This window comes from Bos mutus, chromosome 3, assembly GCF_027580195.1.
Source record: "Bos mutus isolate GX-2022 chromosome 3, NWIPB_WYAK_1.1, whole genome shotgun sequence".
NCBI classification, from domain to species: Eukaryota; Metazoa; Chordata; class Mammalia; order Artiodactyla; family Bovidae; genus Bos; species Bos mutus.
Window position 1 is genome coordinate 102,426,948 of NC_091619.1, and position 20,812 is coordinate 102,447,759.

Genomic DNA, 20,812 nt, shown 5'->3' on the forward strand with positions numbered 1-20,812 from the left:
AGGTTAAACAACCGGGCAATCATATTTTTAGATGCGGTCCTAGTCTAGCAGGGTCTGTACGGTAGCCGATAAGGATCAAACACGGCCGACCGGACCGTCACGCAGGCTAGGAAACTAAACAAGGGGGTGTGCCTCTCAGCCGAGAACTCAAGTGTCAAACTCGCAGGGTGCAGGGCGGAACCAGCACGTATTTCCAGACAAGCGGAAACCCTGCGCTGACGTCCAGCGCTCCGTAGCCAACCGGCCAGTTACTATTGCGGCTGCGCGCGGGCCAGGTAAGGGGCCAGGGGGCGTGGCGCCGAAGGGCCTAGAGTTTGCGCAGACGCGGAGGCGCTTGGGGCTGATGGCGGCTGTGGACCTGGTTGCCGAGTTTCCCCAGCCGGCCGGTGCTGCGCGCTGGGCAGAGGTTATGGCTCGCTTCGCCGCCCGGTTGGGCGCGCAGGGCCGACGCGTGGTGTTGGTCACTTCCGGCGGCACCAAGGTCCCTCTGGAAGCCCGGCCTGTGCGCTTCTTGGACAACTTCAGCAGTGGGCGGCGCGGTGCTAGCTCGGCCGAAGCCTTCTTGGCCGCGGGCTACGGGGTCCTGTTCCTGTACCGCGCGCGCTCTGCCTTCCCCTTTGCCCACCGCTTCCCGCCCCAGACCTGGCTGTCTGTTCTGCGGCCCTCCAGCCAAGCGCCTTCGGGCTTGCTGAGCCTGGAGGCGGAGGAAAAAGCACTCCCGGGCTTCGCCGCAGCTCTGCGGAGCTACCAGGAAGCTGAGGCTGCCGGCACCTTTCTGGCCATAGAGTTCACCACTTTGGCAGACTATTTGCATTTGCTGCAGGCTGCAGCCCAGGCTCTCAACCCACTAGGTGCGTGCCTTTAGGAGTTCATCGGATGCCAGGAGGCAGAGTCTTTCCCCCTAGACACATAGTCCCTTACTATATACCCAGGGCTCTCACAACGGAGGACCCTGAGTTGAAAAGGAGCTGACTCCGTACCCTTCTCTGATTTATTACACTCTGTGCTTCTTTTTTCAGGTTCTTCTGCGATGTTTTACCTGGCTGCGGCCGTGTCAGATTTCTATGTTCCTGCCTCTGAAATGCCTGAACACAAGATCCAGTCATCTGGGGGCCCACTGCAGGTGATGGGCGCTTCTCTTCCAGAGATCTGATTCCCTATAACCAATCTTGGGTTAATTTCCTTTTGATCTGGAGATGGCCTTTCTGCATTCCGTATGTGCTAGGCACTAGGGATACAGAGATGAATAAGACACCGCCCTCCCTCAAGAACCTCACAATCTGTTGAGGTTGCTGGACACAGACATAATTACAGTACAGAGTGATAAATGCTCTAGTAGAGGTACGTACAAAGTGAAGTCAGAGCATGGGGTGAGTGAATCTTGGGGAAAGTCAAGGCTTTCTGGAGGAAATGGCTTGAACTGGGTTTTAAAAGATGAGCAGAAGGTGTACCAGACCAAGGGAAGATCATTCCAGATAGAGTACACAATTGGAGCTCAAAGATGGGCATTGTGTTGTGAACTGACATTGTCTGGTAAAGCTGGAGAGTGGTGAGGGTGGAGGGCAGACTGAAGGGACAGCTTCCTTCATAGAAAATTTTGTGTTCCTTAAGGAGCTTGAATTTAATCCTATGGAGCCAAGGGAAACCTAAGAGAATGAGATAAAGTTTTTGTTTGTGAAGAACATTCTGGCATCATTGTGAAAAGTGAATTAGCGTGGTGGGGGCAGATTAGATGGTTATTGTTGCAGCTTAAGGAGAAGGTATGGGGAGGGTAGTGGTGTGGTGAAGATGCTGAAATCATCTGGCTTCTTGGAACCTGAGGGAACTCAAGTCTTTTATTGGGTAATACAAGTAGGATTTAAATAGGAGAAACTACCTGTGGAGCACTTGCTGATTCTGTGGGACAGTTCATTTTTTCATTTCTTCAGTAAATGTTTATTGAGTACTTACTATATGCCAGGCACTATTGTAGGAGATAAGGCAGTGAAAAGGAACATATTGTGCCCTGGCTTTGCTTATACTCTGCAGAGGAAACAGTCAGATGCATACTATATTGCTGCTAAGTCGCTTCAGTCATGTCCGACTCTGTGCGAACCCGTAAACAGCAGCCCACCAGGCTCCCCCGTCCCTGGGATTCTCCAGGCAAGAACACTGGAGTGGGTTGCCATTTCCTTCTCCAATGCATGAAAGTGAAAGGTGAAAGTGAAGTCACTCAGTCGTGTCTGACTCTTAGTGACCCCATGGACTGCAGCCCACCAGGCTCCTCTGTCCATGGGATTTTCCAGGCAAGAGTACTGGAGTGGGGTGCCATTGCCTTCTCCGGCATACTATATTAGGTAGTGATAAATTCTAAGGAGGAAAGTAAAATGGGGAATGGGTATGTGATCCCTGTCACTCTTGCTAACTCTTCGAGGGAAAATTCTGATTATTAGCTTAGTGATTTCACACTTTTTAAATTCTGGGAACCTTACTTTATCCTGTAATTCTTAGTTCTGTCTTGTACTTGAAAGTACACAAAACAACTCAGCATTCCCCTTAGAAGGGACTGAGAATGATACTATGGTGTTGATGAATAAAAATAAAATCAATTCTGTTTCCTCAGTGCTAAGGTGTTACAAATGACAGTTTTTAATAGAATCAAATAGCCAGACCACCAGTGGAAGAAATATTTTAGGCTGAGAGATTTAAAAGCTCAACCTTGAGCTTCTGCCAGAGTACCATTTGTATAAACAGATTATTTGTATTTGTTTATTTGAGGGTTTGGTTTAAAAAATATAAGGGAATGTTTGAGAAAATGTAATGCTATTTTTTCAGAGTGTTATTTATGGTAATGAGGGTTGCAAGGCAGGGCTATTTCATAAGATGTGCTTTGCCCCAGAATATGCATGAAGCTTTGAAATCAGGCATCCTTATGAACCCTACAAAGGGAGGACTTTTAAGTAAGCATTTAATACACTTTAAAAAGTTTGGCAGTGAGAAATCCTACTTAAATTGACATGGCCAAACATCTGAGCCCCTGCTTCCTTAATTTCCTTTGAGATTGACCTGGCTGGTAGGTAGTAACCTTGTTTGCTTAATAAGATTCTCTTTTTCCAATACAGATAACAATGAAGATGGTGCCAAAAATGCTTTCTCCTTTGGTTAAAGACTGGGCTCCCAAAGCATTTATAATTTCCTTTAAGTTGGAGACTGATCCCTCCATCATAATTGATCGTGCACGGAATGCTTTAGAAGTTTATCGACATCAAGTGGTGGTGGCTAATATCCTTGATTCACGACGATCTTCTGTGGTTATTATAACCAAAGACTCAGAAACCAAGTTACTGTTATCAGAGGAAGAAGTAGAAAAAGGCATAGAGATAGAAGAGAAGATAGTGGATGATCTTCAGTCTCGACATACTGCTTTTATACATGACAAAAACTGAGGTAAAAAGCCTTTATTTATAGGATCAAAAATTGTTCAGTGGACCAGGGCTCTTATAGGTGGTGAGAAGTAGAATAAATCCTTTGCTTTCATAAAGACAGAAAATGAAGGGGAAAAGCAGTGAGTGGTGGGCAGACTAATGTTGCTCGGTGTCTGTCTTTTAAAGGCCTTTCAGTACTCTCTAAAAATGAAAGCAAAGGCAAATCTGTTATGACCGAGCCACCTGACACACTCACCTGAATGTTATTTGATTTTGAGAACGACTCTAGCTGTTTCTCAGCTTAAAAAAAAGCTTACTGGGTATCATATTCCTCAAAATACACATGTGGGGCCTGAATATCAGCCTTCTTCACACTATAAAAAGGATGATGGATGCCTGAATGGCCATGCTTATTTTGTTGATACCTACTGTGTGGTAGGCCCTCAGGATTTTGTAGCTTCAAAGGTGAATTGTTGTTCAGTCGCTAAGTCGTGTCCAGCTCTGTGACCCCATGGACTACAGCACGCCAGGCTCCCCTGTTCTTCACTATCTTCCAGAGTTAGCTCAAAAAGATGAATAAACATGTCTAGTTTGGGAAATGGGTATATAAAAATTAGTACAATAAATAAAGTGCCCCAAAGTCAATACAATGATGTTGGTTTTTTTTTTTTAAATTTGGTAAAAATGGGTGTAGGAGAGAAGGATACCTCCCCAAAGATAGATTAGCTGTAGATGGATGATTATCCCCCCACATTTACTTCTTGCTGCTTGTCCTAGACTCACTTCATATTTGAGTTAAGAATTTACCTTTCAAATACTTTATAACTGCTATTGTGGGAAAGTTAAGCTGGAGGCCAGGCAGGACCCAGTTGGTGACCACTGCCCTGAAGGAGGTAAAGAGTATGGGTTTTGGAGTTGTCTTAGCCAGATTTCACCCTTCCAGCTGTGCCACCTATTCACTTTGTAAACTTAGATACCTGACTTAATCTCAAGTTTCCTCATCTATAAAATGGTGATAATTTCTCTGCAAAGTAACACCATTTGTTGTGGGGATTAAATAAATGGAGAAGGTAAAGCATGAGTCTGGCATTTGACACATAATTTGCTCAATAAATGGCAGTGTTACTGCTGGTGCCTTGCTTGATTCCTAAATCCTTGAGAAGTTTTCAAAGCTCTCACTGTCCTGGGCTTTGGGTTGGGAGTGCAAAGTAAGTAGACCAGAGAAGTACCCTCAGTGATCCACAGGATGGTCCAGAATGCAGTGTGAAAAACTGTCATTAAGAACTAGGTATAAAAAAGTTCTTGACATAAATGAGTTAAAATGCAATTCATGGAGTGTGTTGGGAAGAGTAGTCCAATGTATCTGTCTGATAATAGAAGTATAATAAACTTTGAGATTTGCACATAAATGCCAAGATATACCTAAACATGTTATCAAATCAGGAAATGTGACTTCATTAAATCAGGAAACAGGAAAAGTAACTGCAGCAATCAGGACTTCTCTGGAAGCAGCAATCCCATTGAACAAAAATTTTAAATTACTTTCTGATCCAAATAACAAAATCTAAAAAGCAACATACTGTAGCCAGTGGCTGCAGTACTAAAGGAGCATGAAGTAAAAGATTGACTTCTTCCCTTCTCTATATCTGTAGGTTCATGTAGATAATGGCTGTCATTATCTTTGAATGTATAATGAGGATAAATGGAGCTAGAACTAATTGTAATGTTTGTTTTTATTAATATCATAATTATTACTCCCCTTGGGAACCATTTTCTATTGTGTTTTGTTAATGCTTAAAAACAGCCTCCATTACCCTAAATGGAATTTAGAATGTTTTCCAGTTCAGTTTCATTTGCATTCAGAGCATGTAAAAATTCCAAGAGGTGGTTTTTTTAGTCAGCAAATGGAAGTGTGTGAAAAAAGCAAGAAAACTAAGAATGAGGGAGTTCCCTGGTGGTTCAGTGGTTACGATTTGGTGTTTTCACTGCCATGGCCCAGGTTCAGCCCCAAGCCAGGGCCCAGCCCCAAACAAAAAACAGAATAAAAAGGAACATAAGTCAATTAGAGCAAATAAGAAGGATCCTGAGTCTAAATTGGAGGACTAAATGGCGTATCCCTAAGGAGAAAAGGACGCTTGAACTGTTAGGAGTGGGTTGAGGGAGATGGTGGTGAGCATTTTAGATCAGAGGGATAAAAAAACACTTGCAAGGGCTCTGGTACCAGAGGGAGAGTTTAGGAAGTGTAAGGGATAAGATCTGTCCAGATAATGCATGTAGAACTGGCAAAGCTTTGGAAAGGAGCCTGTGAGAAACTAGAATAAGGTTAAGAAATGTTAAGCGTATATTCGGGATACCAGAAAAGCATGGGCCCCAAAACATGAGTAAAATCGGGTTTAGGTAAACTAACTAGAATCTTGCGATAAGAGCATTTAAATGAAGAGCATATAAACTGGTCCTTTGTTAAATGTTGTGTCTTTTAGATATTTTTATTTTGCCTTACATAGGTGGAGAATACGGTTCGCGAAAACCGAGTTTTCAGTGCTTAGGACTTCTAAAGTTGTAGTCAAGTTCGGTTTCGTCATTTTTACAATAATAAGCGGGTTCCACAAGTGTTGTGATTTGTCTTAGGTGCCCCACCCAGGTAATGAGTGACAAGTCCTGACCTAAAATTCAGAACCCCTAACCTAGCTCCCCCCAGCCCCCGCCTTTTAAGAATGAAATTACTTCTAGAAATTTTAATCCAAGTTTGTTAGACTGGGGCTCTAGATAAAGTTTGGCAGGAAGCTGAGAACTATTAATGCCCTGTGACAGAACTTGATGTTGCAAATAGGCGCCACGATGTTACCATGGTTACTGCAGAGCCGTTGGGAAGAGCCGTGCCTTCGTTACTGCGGGCCTAACCCAGAGGCCAATGGTCTGCGCCATAGCAATGGTCTCCGGCAGGAAGCGCAGCTCCTGAGCCAATGGCGCGCGTCGTTTCTATGGTTGCCGCCGGAAGGACGGCCAGGCGTCTCCGCGGCGAGCGCGGTTGCTATGATGCCCGGGACTGAGCAGGCACCTGCAGCTCGCACCCTGGCGGCCCCCGAACCCTCGCCGCGCTTTCCAAGAGACAATTTCCGGCTTGGTTCCTGAGGTTCCCGCCGCAGCCCCAAGGAAGAAAGCAGCTATTCGCTCTTTTTCAGCATTCCAGGCCTTTCCTGGCAGGGCCCAAAACGACAGAAGAGCCTCACCTGGCTTGGCCTTTCTAGCCGCGGGCTGGAGGGATTCGGCCTGAGAATAGATCGGTCGGTTTCCCGGGACCCACCCGTCAGAGGCCCTTAGAATTAGGCTGCTGCTTTTCTTTAAAGGGAGTTTAGAACACTCAAGCTGTTTAAGTGGGCGTTCCTTTGCTCACTTTCCAGGCGAAGACTCAGCCCTACTCAGAGACTGCGCGTGAAGGTAGAGGCCATGACAAAGTCCACCGAGCTACGGCATCCTCTGAGTGTCGGCCTGTGAACAAAGAACTGCTGTTTCCTCCTTTTTGCCGTTTGTTCGCCATGCAGAACTTTAATTCCTGATGAAGCTCTGGAGGCCCTTTGTATCCTCAACATCAGACGTCATCAAGTCAGTTACCTTCTGCCTTTCAAGCTACAACCTCATCCACTTCTCTCATTACCCTGAGCGCCAGTTTTCTCATCCTGATCATTGTACCGCCATTCTCACCCTTTCTTGTCCACACTGCACATTCCTGAATGTTCATTCGTCTCCATCACCTCTGTTATCTCTACACCCCCTCCTTTTTTCCTGCTACAATGCTTTGGGTAACTAAGCATTTCACAATCTCCAGCCCTGGAATCATTTGGAAGATTTTCTTTGTGTCTCTGTACTACGGCAATCTTTCTGTCTTGAGTAAACTTGAGACGAAAACGGAAAAGCATACATTGGTAAATACAAACAGTAAATGTCTACAAGTCTGTTGTGTTTTGAAAATGGAGAAGAAAAATATCCAAATGTACTTTTGGACTTATCTTAGTCTTATTTAGAGAAAGATGTTTCTTGTTAAGTGTATACTGTTTTAGGCATTCATTTTAGTGACACATTCACGTATGTGAAAAGATCATTCAGAATGATCATCTAACAACTTCAAGTCCGTATAAACTCAACACCATGACAGGATAGAATTTTCAGGAAAGGAGATGCTTGAAACAATTCTTGTGCCTGCTCTTCATGATGGTTCTTAATCAGAAAACAATTCTTGTGATATAAGATAAGAAACAAAAACAGGAGGAATGATTGAAAATAAATATTTTTTGCAAGGGGGCATGCTTAAAAGCCCTCAAAAGCTTGGAAGAGAGGCTGTAAAAGTAGAATATGATTTCTTTAGATCCAGGGCAATTGTAATTGAGCTTGGAAAACTTTAATTTGTCTTAAAGTATGTGTTTCTTGTTGAGTTTTACTGTTTTATATATATAAAGTTATTTTGAAGATATGCAAAGTGTACATTTTAAATGGGTATTTGTGGGGATAGAATGCTTTAGATATTTTTCTCAGACTGATTTCATCAGTTGTTTGTAATAGTCATGCTCAAAGCCAAGTTAAGTGTCCACATACTCAGAAATTCAGTTTTCTCTTCTATAATAGATTGGAGAAGAAAAATGAGTTCTGTGGCTTTTTAAAATTTTTCATATTAATGAGAGCTGAATAAATTTTAACTCTTGGTAGTAAGGGTTGTTAGATGCTAAATATTAAGGAGTTTTCCCCTTCCAGTATATATTTATTAAACAAACATCATTATGGCAATGTTAACATAAAATTCAAAAAACTGTCCTCTTACCCCTAGCCTAGTGCTACTAAACCTTGGATGGGGCAGCAGGGGGAGGATTTTGCTCCCTAAGAAACATGGCAATGGATGGAGACAGTTTTAGTTGTCACAACTGGTGATATGTAACTGGCATCTAGTTAGTAGAAGCCAGAGATTCTGCTCTCCATTCTTCTGTCCACAGAACAAGAAAGAATTTCTGTCCCCCCACAAGAAAGAGTTGGCCAGCCCTGGATGGCTGGCTGAGTCTGACCGCAGTGCTGAGGTTGGCACATCAATAGTTCATTGTTCTGTTCTGTGTCAGTCCTTGCTCATGTGCGTATGTTTGTTACATAGTTACAGTGGACATTTGCTTCTCTGTTTCACTTAATTTTGTATTTTAAGTGTTTAAACATTGCTACATTGTTCTCAACTTTTTAAAAAGTGTTTTTCTCCTTATTTTATTTGCAAATTGAAAAGAAAAAAACCTGTATAATGGATACTGTATTTAAGACATATTTGTATGTTTTAAATGATATTTGTGTAGGAGGAAGAAAGAAGGGCTAGGATGAATAACCTAAGTGGATTTCTCAGTTTTCATGGCCATACTCTTTACTGTGTTCCCTTATGTCACTCAAAGACCATGGGTCTCAGGCTCATCCTTTGTTCAGCGCCAGGACATATGCGGTAGCACGAGGTATGGTTCTGGACCCTGCCCTGTAGTTGGAGGCACCTACTGCAGCGCTGAGAACAAGTCGAAATGACTGCACTCACTCTTTTGTCCTCTTCCCATTTAAAATTCTTGGCCTCTGTCTCAGTTTGCTCTTACCACCTCATTCTTTACACCTAGTTTTTAGACCTAGGTGTTTTTACCCAAAACACCACAGGATGTGCTTCTTTCCAGACCGTGACTTTTTAAGATACTGAATGAGCATGTGTTCAGTATCTCCTTTTAAAGAATAGTATGCATATATACTTTGTTATGTGGGCAAGTTTAGGCACGGTTTAGATGTCAGAGCATTTAGAATTCAAAGAATGAATTTATATTACCTCAAGATCTGCTTTTTTATAAGTTTCAAATTACTCAACCATTGGGGCTCAGTAAATCCATCGGGAACATGTTAGTTCTGGGATGTCCGAGCAGAACAGGCAAAAGGACCCAGGATTCCAGACAGAGGGACCCAAATATTCAGAGTCATGGAGTAAGCAGCATGATGAGGATCAGTCCATACACTGGCATGAAGGGCTGTCAAGGTGTGGCAGAAGATAAGAGAGAGACATGCAGGGCTCATGTTGTGAAGACTCCCGAGCCAAGCTGAGGATCCAGACTCTTCCTGAAAGCAATGGGAATGTTAAGCAGCAAGTGGTTTGCATTTACAAGGGTTGGTCTGAGAGCTTCATAGAGTACAGACTGGATGGGGGCCAGCCAGGCAGCAAGAAAATCAGTTAAGGACACTGTTACACTAAGTTGGGCAAATGATGAGGTGAGGCTAAACTAAGAGAGGATTAATTAGAAAATGATTGACGAGATGGAATCCACAAATGCAAGGACTGGTTGTGGGATGAATAAGGATAGGCCAAAGATGACTCCCAGATTTCTGACTTGGGAAACTATATTGATAGTGATTTCATTAACTGGGATACAGATGGAAGACCAAGTGTTAAGAAAGATGAGTAGATTTTTCAAACTGAGTTGTACACTAGAGAGTTGGATGTGCATTTGGTCTTAACTAGTAGATTCATTTTGTATTGCCGCCTTGCCTACATCCTCTGCCCTGGAACTTGTACTTTTCTGCCAATCCTTGCTTAAAGGATAGGCTTGGTGGCTGTATTTTTATCCCTACTTCCCACCTGTCCTAGCCACAGCTGACTGAACAAGGAATATTGTACAACTAACTTAAGCGAGAGGGGAGCAATTCATGGGGTGAGCAACAAATAATTGTCTCTCATAAATTTGAACTAAAAGGGATAGATAAAAGAAATGACTTAATCTGAAAAATTACATAGGTTTAGGACTCAGATAACTGTTTTTAGCTTTGCTGTTGAGAACACAGAGAAAGTCCATCCATGTGGAAAATCAAGTAAATGGGAGCAGGTTCATAGGGAAACACAGGCGAAAGACCTTATGGGTCAGGATAGACTAGCAATGACTGTCTAGTTCCATGTCCGTTTTCCATGTAACTAGGTTAATGGCAGCCCACTCCAGTATTCTTGCCTGGAGAATCCCATGGACAGAGGAGCCTGGAAGGCTACAGTCCATGGGGTCGCAAGAGTCGGACACGACTTTGCGACTAAACCACCAACCAAACCAGGTTTCAGTTCAGTTCAGTTGCTCAGTCGTGTCTGACTCTTTGCGACCCCATAGACTGCAGCATGCCAGGCTTTCCTGTCCATCACCAGCTCCCAGAGCTTGCTCAAATTCACGTTCATTGAGTCGGTGATGCCATCCAACCATCTCATCCTTGGTCGTTCCCTTCTCCTGCTGCCTTTAATCTTTCCCAGCCTCAGGGTCTTTTCCAATGAGTCAGTTCTTCACATCAGGTAGCCAAAGCATTGGAGCTTCAGCTTCAGCATCAGTCCTTCCAATGAATATTCAGGACTGATTTCCTTTAGGATTGACTGTTTTGATCTCCTTGTTTGCAGCATATGCCCTTGTATCTTATTCTTCCAACAACCCTCCTGAGTAGTTAGGATTGGTCAGCTGTAAAGGCCAGAAAACTCACAATAATAATGGCTTGAAAAATAAAAGTCAAGAAGCAAGCACCCCAGAACTGATAGGGCAGCATTTTGAAATTGCCAAAGGTTCAGGTTTCTACTCTCATGATAGTATATCATCCGTGGCCTGTGGCTTCCACATCATGGTGTCCAGGATGGATGCTCAAGCTTCAAACTATCTTTGTCTGCATTCCAGCCAGTAGAAAGGAAGAGGATGAGGCCATCCTTTTCCTTAAAGGACATTTCCTAAACTAGGTGGCACACAATTCCATTTACATCCTATTGGTCAGAACTTAGTTACATGGGTGTACCTAGCAGAAGGCAGGCATCCTTGTGACCAGTCCAAAAAAAAAATCTTATTTCTGCAGGAAAAAAGAAGAATACACAATCATCAATCAATTAAAAATAAATAGATATTTTAAAATATATATATATATATATATAGAAGGAAAACTGGCAATTTCTGCTACATTTACTTATTTATATTTGTTCTAACTTCAGTTTTTTGTTTCTTGCCAATTTTTCTAGCTAGACCTGGAGCTTAGCAGAGATGGATTATTGTTTAATTTTCCTAATAACCCAATGAGATTGGCATTACTATTATATCCATTCTCTTTGGGGGCAATCAAAGTTTAAAGAAGTTAGATGACTTGTGTTAGTCACACAATTAGAAAGTGATGGAGCCAGGATTTGAACCAAGTCATGTCACACTCCTATCATCACCATGATAGTAAGAAGGGTGGAGAGCCAAAGGCAGGGTCCTTAGGGATGGTAGCGTTTGACGTGTCTGTTGAAGAGCCCAGGAAGAACATGGGAAAGGAAAGGCCAGGGAGGTAAGAGTGAAAACAGGAAAAAGTGACATCACAGAACAGAAAGGAGTGGACAGATACCACTCCTAAAAAGAGCAGAGACATGTCCAGTTGAATTTGGCATTTTGAGGGTTGTTGCCGAATGAGAGTATGAGTACAGTAGTGAGAAGCCAAATTCTGTGACTTGAGGAGAGTAAGATAGATTAGAAAGAGGACAGTAACTCGAGAGGGGGATATGGTAGGATCAAAGGAGAGTTATTTTGTATCTTTATTTTTACCATCAAAGACATCTTAACCTAAGGACATGACATCAGTTGAGAGGGAGATAGTGAGCCAACAGAAAAGAAAAAAGAAGCAATCCAAGATGGGATCTGGAACACGGGTAAACACTGGAACTCTTCCTCTGAGAAGGGAAAGGGAGCAGGATCTCTAAAAATGGTGGCTAGTGTATTGGTAGTCATAGAAGAAGCTGACAGTCTTATGATGGCCTTAGTTTTTACTAATGCTGTGGGAGACATGGTCATCTACCAACAGAGGGGAGAGGTGGAAGTTCTGAATATTTACTGAGTGAAATGGTAGCAGAAACTAGCCAAGTGCATGGAATGACCTATGCAAGTAGAGAAGCTTGGCTCAGGTGGCAGACCATGGATTTGTCATGGCTCCAGTTTGCATACTTGTTCATTTTTCTCTCCCAGCACTCAGAAAACTAAAATAGGTAGAGACAAGTCAAATGGTCAAACTTTCCCCAGTTTGGATTTGCAGGGAAGATGGGACAAGGGATTAGATAACTGGAAACATTGATGAGAGATTGATTGAGATGAACCACAGTAGGGTCCAGACTCCAGAGAAGGCAATGGCAAGCCGCTCCAGTACCCTTGCCTAGAAAATCTCATGGACGGAGAAGCCTGGTAGGCTGCAGTCCATGGGGTCGCAAAGAGTCGGACACGACTGAAGTGACTTAGCAGCAGCAGCAGGGTCCAGGCTTGAGGGGGAAATAAGTGAAGCCAAAGAGTATCTGGTAGTTTGAGACTGGATGTAATGGTCCAGGGACTGGAGGTTTCAACTGTCATTGTAGAATAGTTTAAGAGAGCAACAACTTCACACCCATTTCTATGGCTATTTTTTAATATATTTATGGCAGTTCCCCAAAAAGTTAATATACATAGATTTATATATCCAAAAATTCCATTCCTAGGAAGATGCCCAAAACAACTAGAGCAGGGACTTAGATACTTGTTACACCAGTGTTTCATAGCAGTGTTATTCACAATAGTCAAAAGGTGGAAACAACTCAAATGCCCATCAACAGATGAGTGGATAACCAAAATACATACAGGGAAATGTTATTCAGCCTTAAAAAGGAAGGAAATTCTGATCCATGGTATGAAGAGGGTGAAACCTGAAGACATGCTAAGTGAAATAAGCCAGAAACAAAAGGACAAATGTATGATTCCACTCATATGAGGTACCTGGAATAGGCACATTTATAGAGACAGAAATTAGAGAGTAGGAAATGGGGTCTCGTTGTTTAATGGATACAGAGCGTATGTTTGGGATAATGAAAATTCTGAAAATGGATAGCAGTGATGATTGCACAGCACTGTGAATGTTCTTAGTGCCAATGAATTCTACACTTAAGTATAATTACAATGGTAAATTTTAAGTTTCGTATATTTACTATACACACACAAAAGAGCGGAAGGTGGTAGAGTGGGACATTTGGAATTTAGAATTGTGGGATTTCAACAGTAGTTTAGGTTATGACAAGAGCTCAGTGGAAGCCAAGGGCTTAGATGACTAAGTAGAATGGAGCTTAAAGGTCTCTGGCTTTGGAAGGGTGCTCAGTCTAGGAGCTTGGATGAGTCATACACTTGGCTATTGACTTGCATCCTATACCTCCCTCCTGACCAGACACGCTTCCTTTTCCTGTATCACTGCTTACCCTCCGATACCCCAATTTCCCAGAAGCCAGGAATGCAAAGGTATTCTCAATATCCCCCATCCACTTCTCCTTTCAACTTCCTCCAGCTTAAGACTGCCCCACTCTACCCCACAACATGGTAGGGTGATGGAGCGTGTGCTATTCTCTAGGGGCAAGCAACTCACAGTGTAGGACATGTAAGAATTCAAACATTTGTCTTCTTATTGTTCATAATCTCACCAATTTATCACAGTTATGTTTTAACATTTGGATGTATTTGCTTCCATTCTTATGTGTCGGATTTTTACATAGTTGTAATAATACCTTTATGTTCTACTTTTTATTATAACAGAAGCATTTTTCTATATTGCCAAATGTAGTGTCTTAGGTCCTCTAATACTCAGAACTAAAACCACAAGGAACTGAATAGTGCTCAGATACCTTGTAGGGAGGAGGATATGAATGGGGACCAGATGATGGGAGTAGGGTGAGGAGGAGCACAAGAAGACTTTTAGCTATAAGTCATGGGGAAGATGTGTGGGGGCACTAAAATTCAGATCTGGATCCTTTTTCTCCTCTAATGTATCAGATGATAATTAACATTTTATATATCATCCACAAAAGCTGTTGATGTGAAAAGAATGAAACTCTGGAAAACTTATCAAGAAAAGATAAAAATAATCAAAATATAGTTTGGCTGTTAAAAAAGCAAAACTGATCATGATTATGTAGACTAACTTTAGTTCAATAACAATTATGCTTATTCCTATAATCTGGGTCACATTAACTTAGTTAAAAGTTATTAATATAATCATACCAGCAAGCCTTATTCACAATTGTTGTTCAGTCTCTTAGTCATGTCCAACTTTTTGCACCCCATAGACTGTAGCACACCAGGCTTCCCTGTCCTTCACCATGTCCCGGAGCTTGCTTAAACTCATGTCCATTGAGCTGGTGATGCCATCCAACCATCTCATCCCCTGTGGTCCCCTTCTCTTCGTGCCTTCAGTCTTTCCCAGCATCAGGGTCTTTTCTAACCAGTCAGCTCTTATCAGGTGGCCAAAGTATTGGAGCTACAGCTTCAGCATCAGTCCTTCGTGAATATTCAGGATTGATTTCCTTTAGGACTGACTGGTTTGATCTTCCTGTAGTCCAAGGACTCTCAAGAGTCTTCTCCAACACCACAGTTCAGAAGCATCAATTTTTTGACGCTCATTCTTCATGGTCCAACTCTCACATTCATACATGGTTACTGGAAAAATGATAGCTTTGACTATATGGACCTTTGTTGGCAAAGTAGTGTCTCTTCTTTTTAATATGCTGTCTAGGTTTGTCATAGTTTTTCTTCCAAGGAGCAAGTGTCTTAATTTCATAGCTGTCATCACCGTCCACAGTGATTTTGGAGCCCATGAAAATAAAGTCTGTCACTGTTTCCATTGTTTCTCTATTTGCCATGAAGTGATGGGACCGGATGCCATGATCTTAGTTTTTTGAATGTTGAGTTTTAAGCTAGCTTTTTCACTCTCCTCTTTCACCTTCATCAAGAGGCTCTTTAGTTCCTCTTCACTTTGTCTGCCATAAAGGTGGTATCATCTGCATATCTGAGATTATTCATATTTCTCCTGTCAATCTTGATTCTAGCCTATGCTTTATCCAGCCCAGCATTTCACATGATGTACTCTAATATAACTTAAATAAGCAGGGTAAGAATATACAGCCTTAATGTACTCCTTTCCCAATTTGGAACCTGTCCATTGTTCCATGTCCAGTTCTAACTGTTGCTTCTTGACCTGCATACAGGTTTCTCAGAGGCAGGTCAGGTGATCTGGTATTCCCATCTGTTTAAGAATTTTCCACAGTTTGTTTTGATCCATATAGTCAAAGTCTTTAGCATAGTCAATGAAGCAGGAGTAGATGTTTATCTGGAATTCTCTTGCTTTTTCTATGATTCAGCTGATGTTGGGACTTTGATCTCTGGTTTTTCTGCCTTTTCTAAATCCAGCTTGAACATCTGGAAGTTCTTGGTTCACATATTGTTGAAGCCTAGCTTGAAGAATTTTGAGCATTACTTTGCTAGCATGTGAGATGAGTACAGTTGTGCAGTAGTTTGAACATTGTTTGGCATTGCCTTTCTTTAGGTTTGGAATGAAAACTGACTTTTTCCAGTCCTATAGCCACTGCTGAGTTTTCCAAATTTGCTGGCATATTGAATGCAGCACTTTCACAGCATCATTTTTTAGGATTTGAGATAGCTCACCTGGAATTCCATCACCTCCTCTGCCTTTGTTCATAGTGATGCTTTAGTGATTCTCATAACACATATATCATTCCATCAATCAGCAGACATTTATCTCTTCCACACCATGTAGTGCAAGCTGTTATGTAGCATGACTACTTTCAAGTTAAAAAAATTAAAGACAGTATCAATGGCAGGCTTAGATCAAGTTTTAGAAGCAAGCTAAATGATTTAGAAGTCAACAGAAGTTATAAGACACTTTCTAGGAGCAAAATAATTCCTTGATAGTAGAGAATTAATGGCTTTCTAGCTCCCAGAGGCATCCTTTTATTTCTAAATACTTAATAGACAAAAACTACTTTGGGATTTATAACATTGCGAGGGGCCTTGGGGAGATTTTCAGATTATTAAATTACAAACTTCAGAACTGGGCAGGCAGAAAGCTTGTATTTTTTAATACATGCTTTTCTTATTTTAGAGGATATAATAGAACTCTTCAAAGCTTTAATTTTTTGTACTTTAACTATTTCATGTATGTGCACATTATAACTTGATAACATAACCGTTAATTAATAGGGAGACTAAGCTATACTTTGTAAGGAGTCTAACTCTAGGCATATAAACATAACAGATTTCTTGCATGCTCAGTTGTGTGTTTGTACATACATACATATGCTTATGTCTTTTATCAAGGGGAAATTTCAATTAGAAGATTTGCTTCACCATCCTGAGAAAGAAGGAATTGAACTGCCTGCCTCGACAGAACAACAACTCTTATTTTGTCTGGTGCTTGTTACAGCAAAGACAGGCTGATGACTGCTTCCAGAGATCTAGAAGAGCTGGCAATGAAGCACATGGAAGAAATTAAAGACGTAAGAACTAATATCATAATTTTGAGATAGCCATGGTTTTGGGATGTCCCTGGTGGTTCAGTGATTAAGACTCTGTTGCTCCACTGTAGGAGGCAAGGGTTCTATCCCTGGTTGGGGAAGTTCCGTGCAATGGGGCCAGAAAGGAAAAAAGAAACTGTGGTTTTGTTCATCATCCTTCCATTATGTTAACATATTAAAAAGCGATATTTGAATATCACTGTGTAGTTTGCAAAGCATTCATGTGTACACTTTTTTTTTCATGAAATATATCCGCAATCTGTATTGATTTCCAATAGAATACATGTATAGGACATTGCCCAGAGAGGACTAGTTGAATATCCAAATAGGTCTGCTGAAGGTGGCTTTCATTATCTTAGGAAATTCATCCTTATCTCAATAACCAACCCTCTAGCTGACTCTCTGGCTAGTAGGCTTAGAGACGTGACTAGTCAGCCTAGAGGGAATGGATCTGCTTCTCAAAGGTAGCCTTGTATTGACCAAACTCACAGAAAAGTTTGTAGAAAAATCGAACCAGTTTTTTAAATAGAAGTAAGAAATATAACTACCAAAGGAACTAGACTCATATATCATGTGGCTGATGCATTTTTCTTCTATAGACACACTACATAGGAAGCCAAATTTTAATCAAATGTTTACTTGCTGAACAAATGAAATGATTCTGATTTTTTAGAGCACCAGCTAAGATAACCATATTTCTACAGTCAGACTATCATCATCAGTTCAGTTCAGTTCAGTTGCTCAGTCTTGTCCGACTCTTTGCGACCCCATGAATTGCAGCGTACCAGGCCTCCCTGTCCATCACCAACTCCCGCAGTTCACCCAAACTCATGTCTGTCGAGTCGGTGATGTCATCAAGCCATCTCATCCTCTGTCATACCCTTCTCCTCCTGCCCCCAATCCCTCCCAGCATCAGGGTCTTTTCCAATGAGTCAACTCTTCGCATGAGGTGGCCAAAGTACTGGAGTTTCATCTTCAGCATCAGTCCTTCCAAAGAACACCCAGGACTGATCTCCTTTAGGATGGACTGGTTGGATCTCCTTGCAGTCCAAGGGACTCTCAAGAGTCTTCTCTAACACCACACTTCAAAAGCATCAATTCTTCGGCACTCAGCCTTCTTCACAGTCCAACTCTCCCATCCATACATGACTACTGGAAAAACCATAGCCTTGACTAGACAGAACTTTGTTGGCAAAGTAATGTCTCTGCTTTTAAATATGCTTTCTAGGGTGGTCATAACTTTCCTTCCAAGGGGTAAGCATCTTTTAATTTCATGGCTGCAGTCACCATCTGCAGTGATTTTGGAGCCCCCAAAAATAAAGTCTGCCACTGTTTCCCATCTATCATACCTGCCCTTATTTCTGGACCTGTTATATCCTAGAACCTCAGTACCAAGCCAGTAGAGGAGCATGTAATGACACCTTTTGACACTTTAATCACTCTTTTTGATGTGTCCAGTACTGATAAACCTACATTCTTACATATAAGATACTTTATTTTTTTTACTCCAGGTACTTACATTTCCTTTAATAAAGTTGTTTCCAACTTCTCAAAATATAAAATAAAAACTCCAGTATAAGAACAAAATTGTATTTCTCTTTCTGGAAATACAAAGATAATAAAAAATAAGTAAAACAACTATCTTTAATGCTTTGCTGATCCAACATTGTCTTGCCTTGAAGGAATGGCTATTTACAGTGTATCTTTAAGTATTAAGTTCAATAGCAGTTAAACATCACTGTGATTTGATTAACAAGGGACATTTCATTGATTGCCTAATGTTTGGCTTTATATCCTGTTTGCTACCTAGGCAGACATCTTCTTTAGTTTTATAAAGTGCCATTTTGCTGTTTGATATTTCTTGAAAACCACACAAAAGAAAGAAAGGGAAAAAGAAAAAACTTTACTAAAGCAAATGAGCCACCTCAAGAAACATTTTTGACAAAGTCCTTGAGTGTACAACCAGCCTCTTCTGTTTGCCCAGTTAAGCTACTTTATTTAAATGAGCTAATAAATTCTCTCAGGTCACTTGCAGATCACTCTGTTGTGTTCTGACAGCTCAGCTCAGCTAACCTGTTGATTTTTAGAGGGCAGTCTGATTCCCAAACTCTTAAAGAAGAGTGCCATTAGCAGAGTAGACCATAAACTTTAACATTAGGCAGGTAAGGGTGAAAAATTGCCTCTGGCCCTGCCTCTCTTGTGTTACCTTGAGCAAGTTACTTCTTTGAGCATAAAATTTCTCATCTGTAGTTTGGGGCTGAAAATAGCTCCTTAAAAAGGATTTGTGAGGTTTACACACAATGTGTATCAAACATTTCACATATGTTCTAGGCACCCACCAAGTATTTGATAAGAGTGTTATTACTAGAAATAGATAGTATTGTTCCTGCCATTTTAAAGAGAAGGAAACTGAATCTTACCAGGAAATGATAAAGTTGGGCTGCAGTTCTGTGTTCTTTCTACTATACCACTCAGCTTTTTGTTCATATTCTGAGTAGTTGTCCCCAGAAGGCTTCAACACAATTCAGCAAAATGCAGTTCTTTGGTAGTCTGCTTCTCAGCAATTTGGTTTAGTAAGAGTGTGAAATCTGGCTCCTGCCTTTCTGTCTTGCTTAACAATGCAACTCCCTCAGCCTCTCTCAGCCTCCTCACTCACCTATAAAGGAGAAGATAACAGTGTCATAGGATTGTGGTGAAAACTCGGTATTTGATGTCCTTGAACAGAGTACCTGGAGCATGTAGTTTGCTTTCAGTCTATTATTATTAGCCACACAGAAGTACCTTTTGTGAAGCTGCCCTGTTAATCAGAAACTATTTTTAAAGAATACCCAATAGTTTATTTTAATAAAGCTCCTATTAACATTTCATCATTTTTTAACCCAATTTTAATTTAAATTAATAGTTAATTAAAATAAGCAATTATTATGAATGAAAAAAATTTCAGACATCGTAATCATGAGTTTTGCTTAAGAGTATAAATAATTATTGTGTAGCTATTTCTCTGTTCCTGAGTATCATGACAGTATTTCCTAAACCATAGTTAAGGAGACTTAATTTGAAACGTGAGTTGTTCATGAAAAAAAAATCAGAAATTGTGATTTTCCCAGAAATTTGTAGTGATGTGTCATCCTATCTGTGGGGAAACAGCGTCTGATAATGTAACAACAGGAAGTTTAGGGAGAGACATCAAATACTGAGGCCATGCTTAAGCAAAGTTGAGTTTTCTTTTATTTCTCAGATTATAAACATTAATAGTACGGTGATCTCTTAATGACTCTTTCACTTAATAGTTTGGTAAGAAAATGTATTATTTTCTTCTTAGGTGGAAAACTATGCAAACCATGTCTGTGACTTACCAGAGGAAAAAGAAGCATTTTCTCATAGTTATGAAAAGGAAAACAAACAGCCTAGACATGAATTTAAAGAGCTCCAACTCAAACCAGGTAATTTTTCCTTTTGTTAAAAAATGTAAATTTTTTCTTTAATAAGTAGAGTTTGACAATTATAGAAAATTTGGAAAATGTATAAAAACAGAAAGAAGGAAAAAAATTACTACATACCCTCCACCTCAAGAAAAGTATTGGTAATGCTTCAGGTTTATTTTCTGCCTCTCTCTTTAAGGTATGTATTCTGAAATGTGTGTGAGAGAGTGCAGGATGCTTATTTTCTTTAATGTCAGTTATACCACTTACCGCACTAGGTCATCATGACCTGTGTCAGCTCTTCCGGGGCAGAGGTCACGTCCTAGTCTCCCTGGTTTCTGTGTTCTCGACACCCCCAACCTTGTAAAGTACCTAGCATGTTAAGGGCTCAGGAAATGTTTATTAAGTACTCCAAAGCTACAAAGGAAGATACAGACAGGACCCCTTTAAAATATTGTATTTTTTTTTAACTCCATAAGTTAGCTTTTATTATGATAGTCAGTGTTTATTTAGATTTCATTTCAGTTCAGTCACTGAGTCGTGTCCTATTCTTTGTGACCCCATGGACTGCAGCATGCCATGGGGTCATTTTACGCCAGTAAATATTTATATTTACCACACATTTATTATTTTCTTTG

General features: G+C 41.0%; 2 protein-coding genes across 8 annotated transcripts in view; both read left to right on the top strand.

The window, feature by feature from the left end:
* Nucleotides 1-158: 158 nt before the first annotated feature.
* PPCS (phosphopantothenoylcysteine synthetase) lies at nucleotides 159-16,891 on the top strand. 7 transcript variants are annotated; one of them, XR_011463729.1, is made up of 5 exons: nucleotides 314-851; nucleotides 1,020-1,123; nucleotides 3,102-3,426; nucleotides 6,806-7,007; nucleotides 16,556-16,891. XR_011463729.1 is itself a non-coding variant. In XM_070368272.1 (4 exons), the coding sequence occupies exons 1-3, from the start codon at nucleotides 344-346 to the stop codon at nucleotides 3,423-3,425; spliced, it is 936 nt and encodes a 311-aa protein (XP_070224373.1). In that variant the 5' UTR covers nucleotides 314-343; the 3' UTR covers nucleotide 3,426; nucleotides 16,556-16,688. The 7 variants fall into 7 exon arrangements, 6 of the variants coding, with proteins under 6 accessions (XP_070224375.1, XP_070224373.1, XP_070224372.1 ...); XM_070368272.1 differs by lacking the exon at nucleotides 6,806-7,007 and having other exon boundaries at nucleotides 16,556-16,688; XM_070368271.1 differs by lacking the exon at nucleotides 16,556-16,891 and having other exon boundaries at nucleotides 6,806-16,549.
* The window catches only part of CCDC30 (coiled-coil domain containing 30), a 138,485-nt gene continuing 134,385 nt past the window's right edge, over nucleotides 16,713-20,812 (top strand). Inside the window, exons 1-2 of the mRNA XM_070368268.1 lie at nucleotides 16,713-16,734; nucleotides 20,075-20,195. Of these exons, the coding sequence (XP_070224369.1) occupies nucleotides 16,717-16,734; nucleotides 20,075-20,195 (139 nt within the window). The 5' untranslated portion in view covers nucleotides 16,713-16,716. The remainder of the gene's footprint in view (nucleotides 16,735-20,074; nucleotides 20,196-20,812) is intronic.

Excerpts from the sequence above, each read along its gene's own strand:
- PPCS (XM_070368272.1), top strand. The coding sequence starts at position 344 with ATGGCGGCTGTGGACCTGGTTGCCGAGTTTCCCCAGCCGGCCGGTGCT. Across the intron at positions 852-1,019 it reads CCAGGCTCTCAACCCACTAG|GTTCTTCTGCGATGTTTTAC; the intron begins GTGCGTGCCTTT and ends TTCTTTTTTCAG. Across the intron at positions 1,124-3,101 it reads CATCTGGGGGCCCACTGCAG|ATAACAATGAAGATGGTGCC; the intron begins GTGATGGGCGCT and ends TTTCCAATACAG.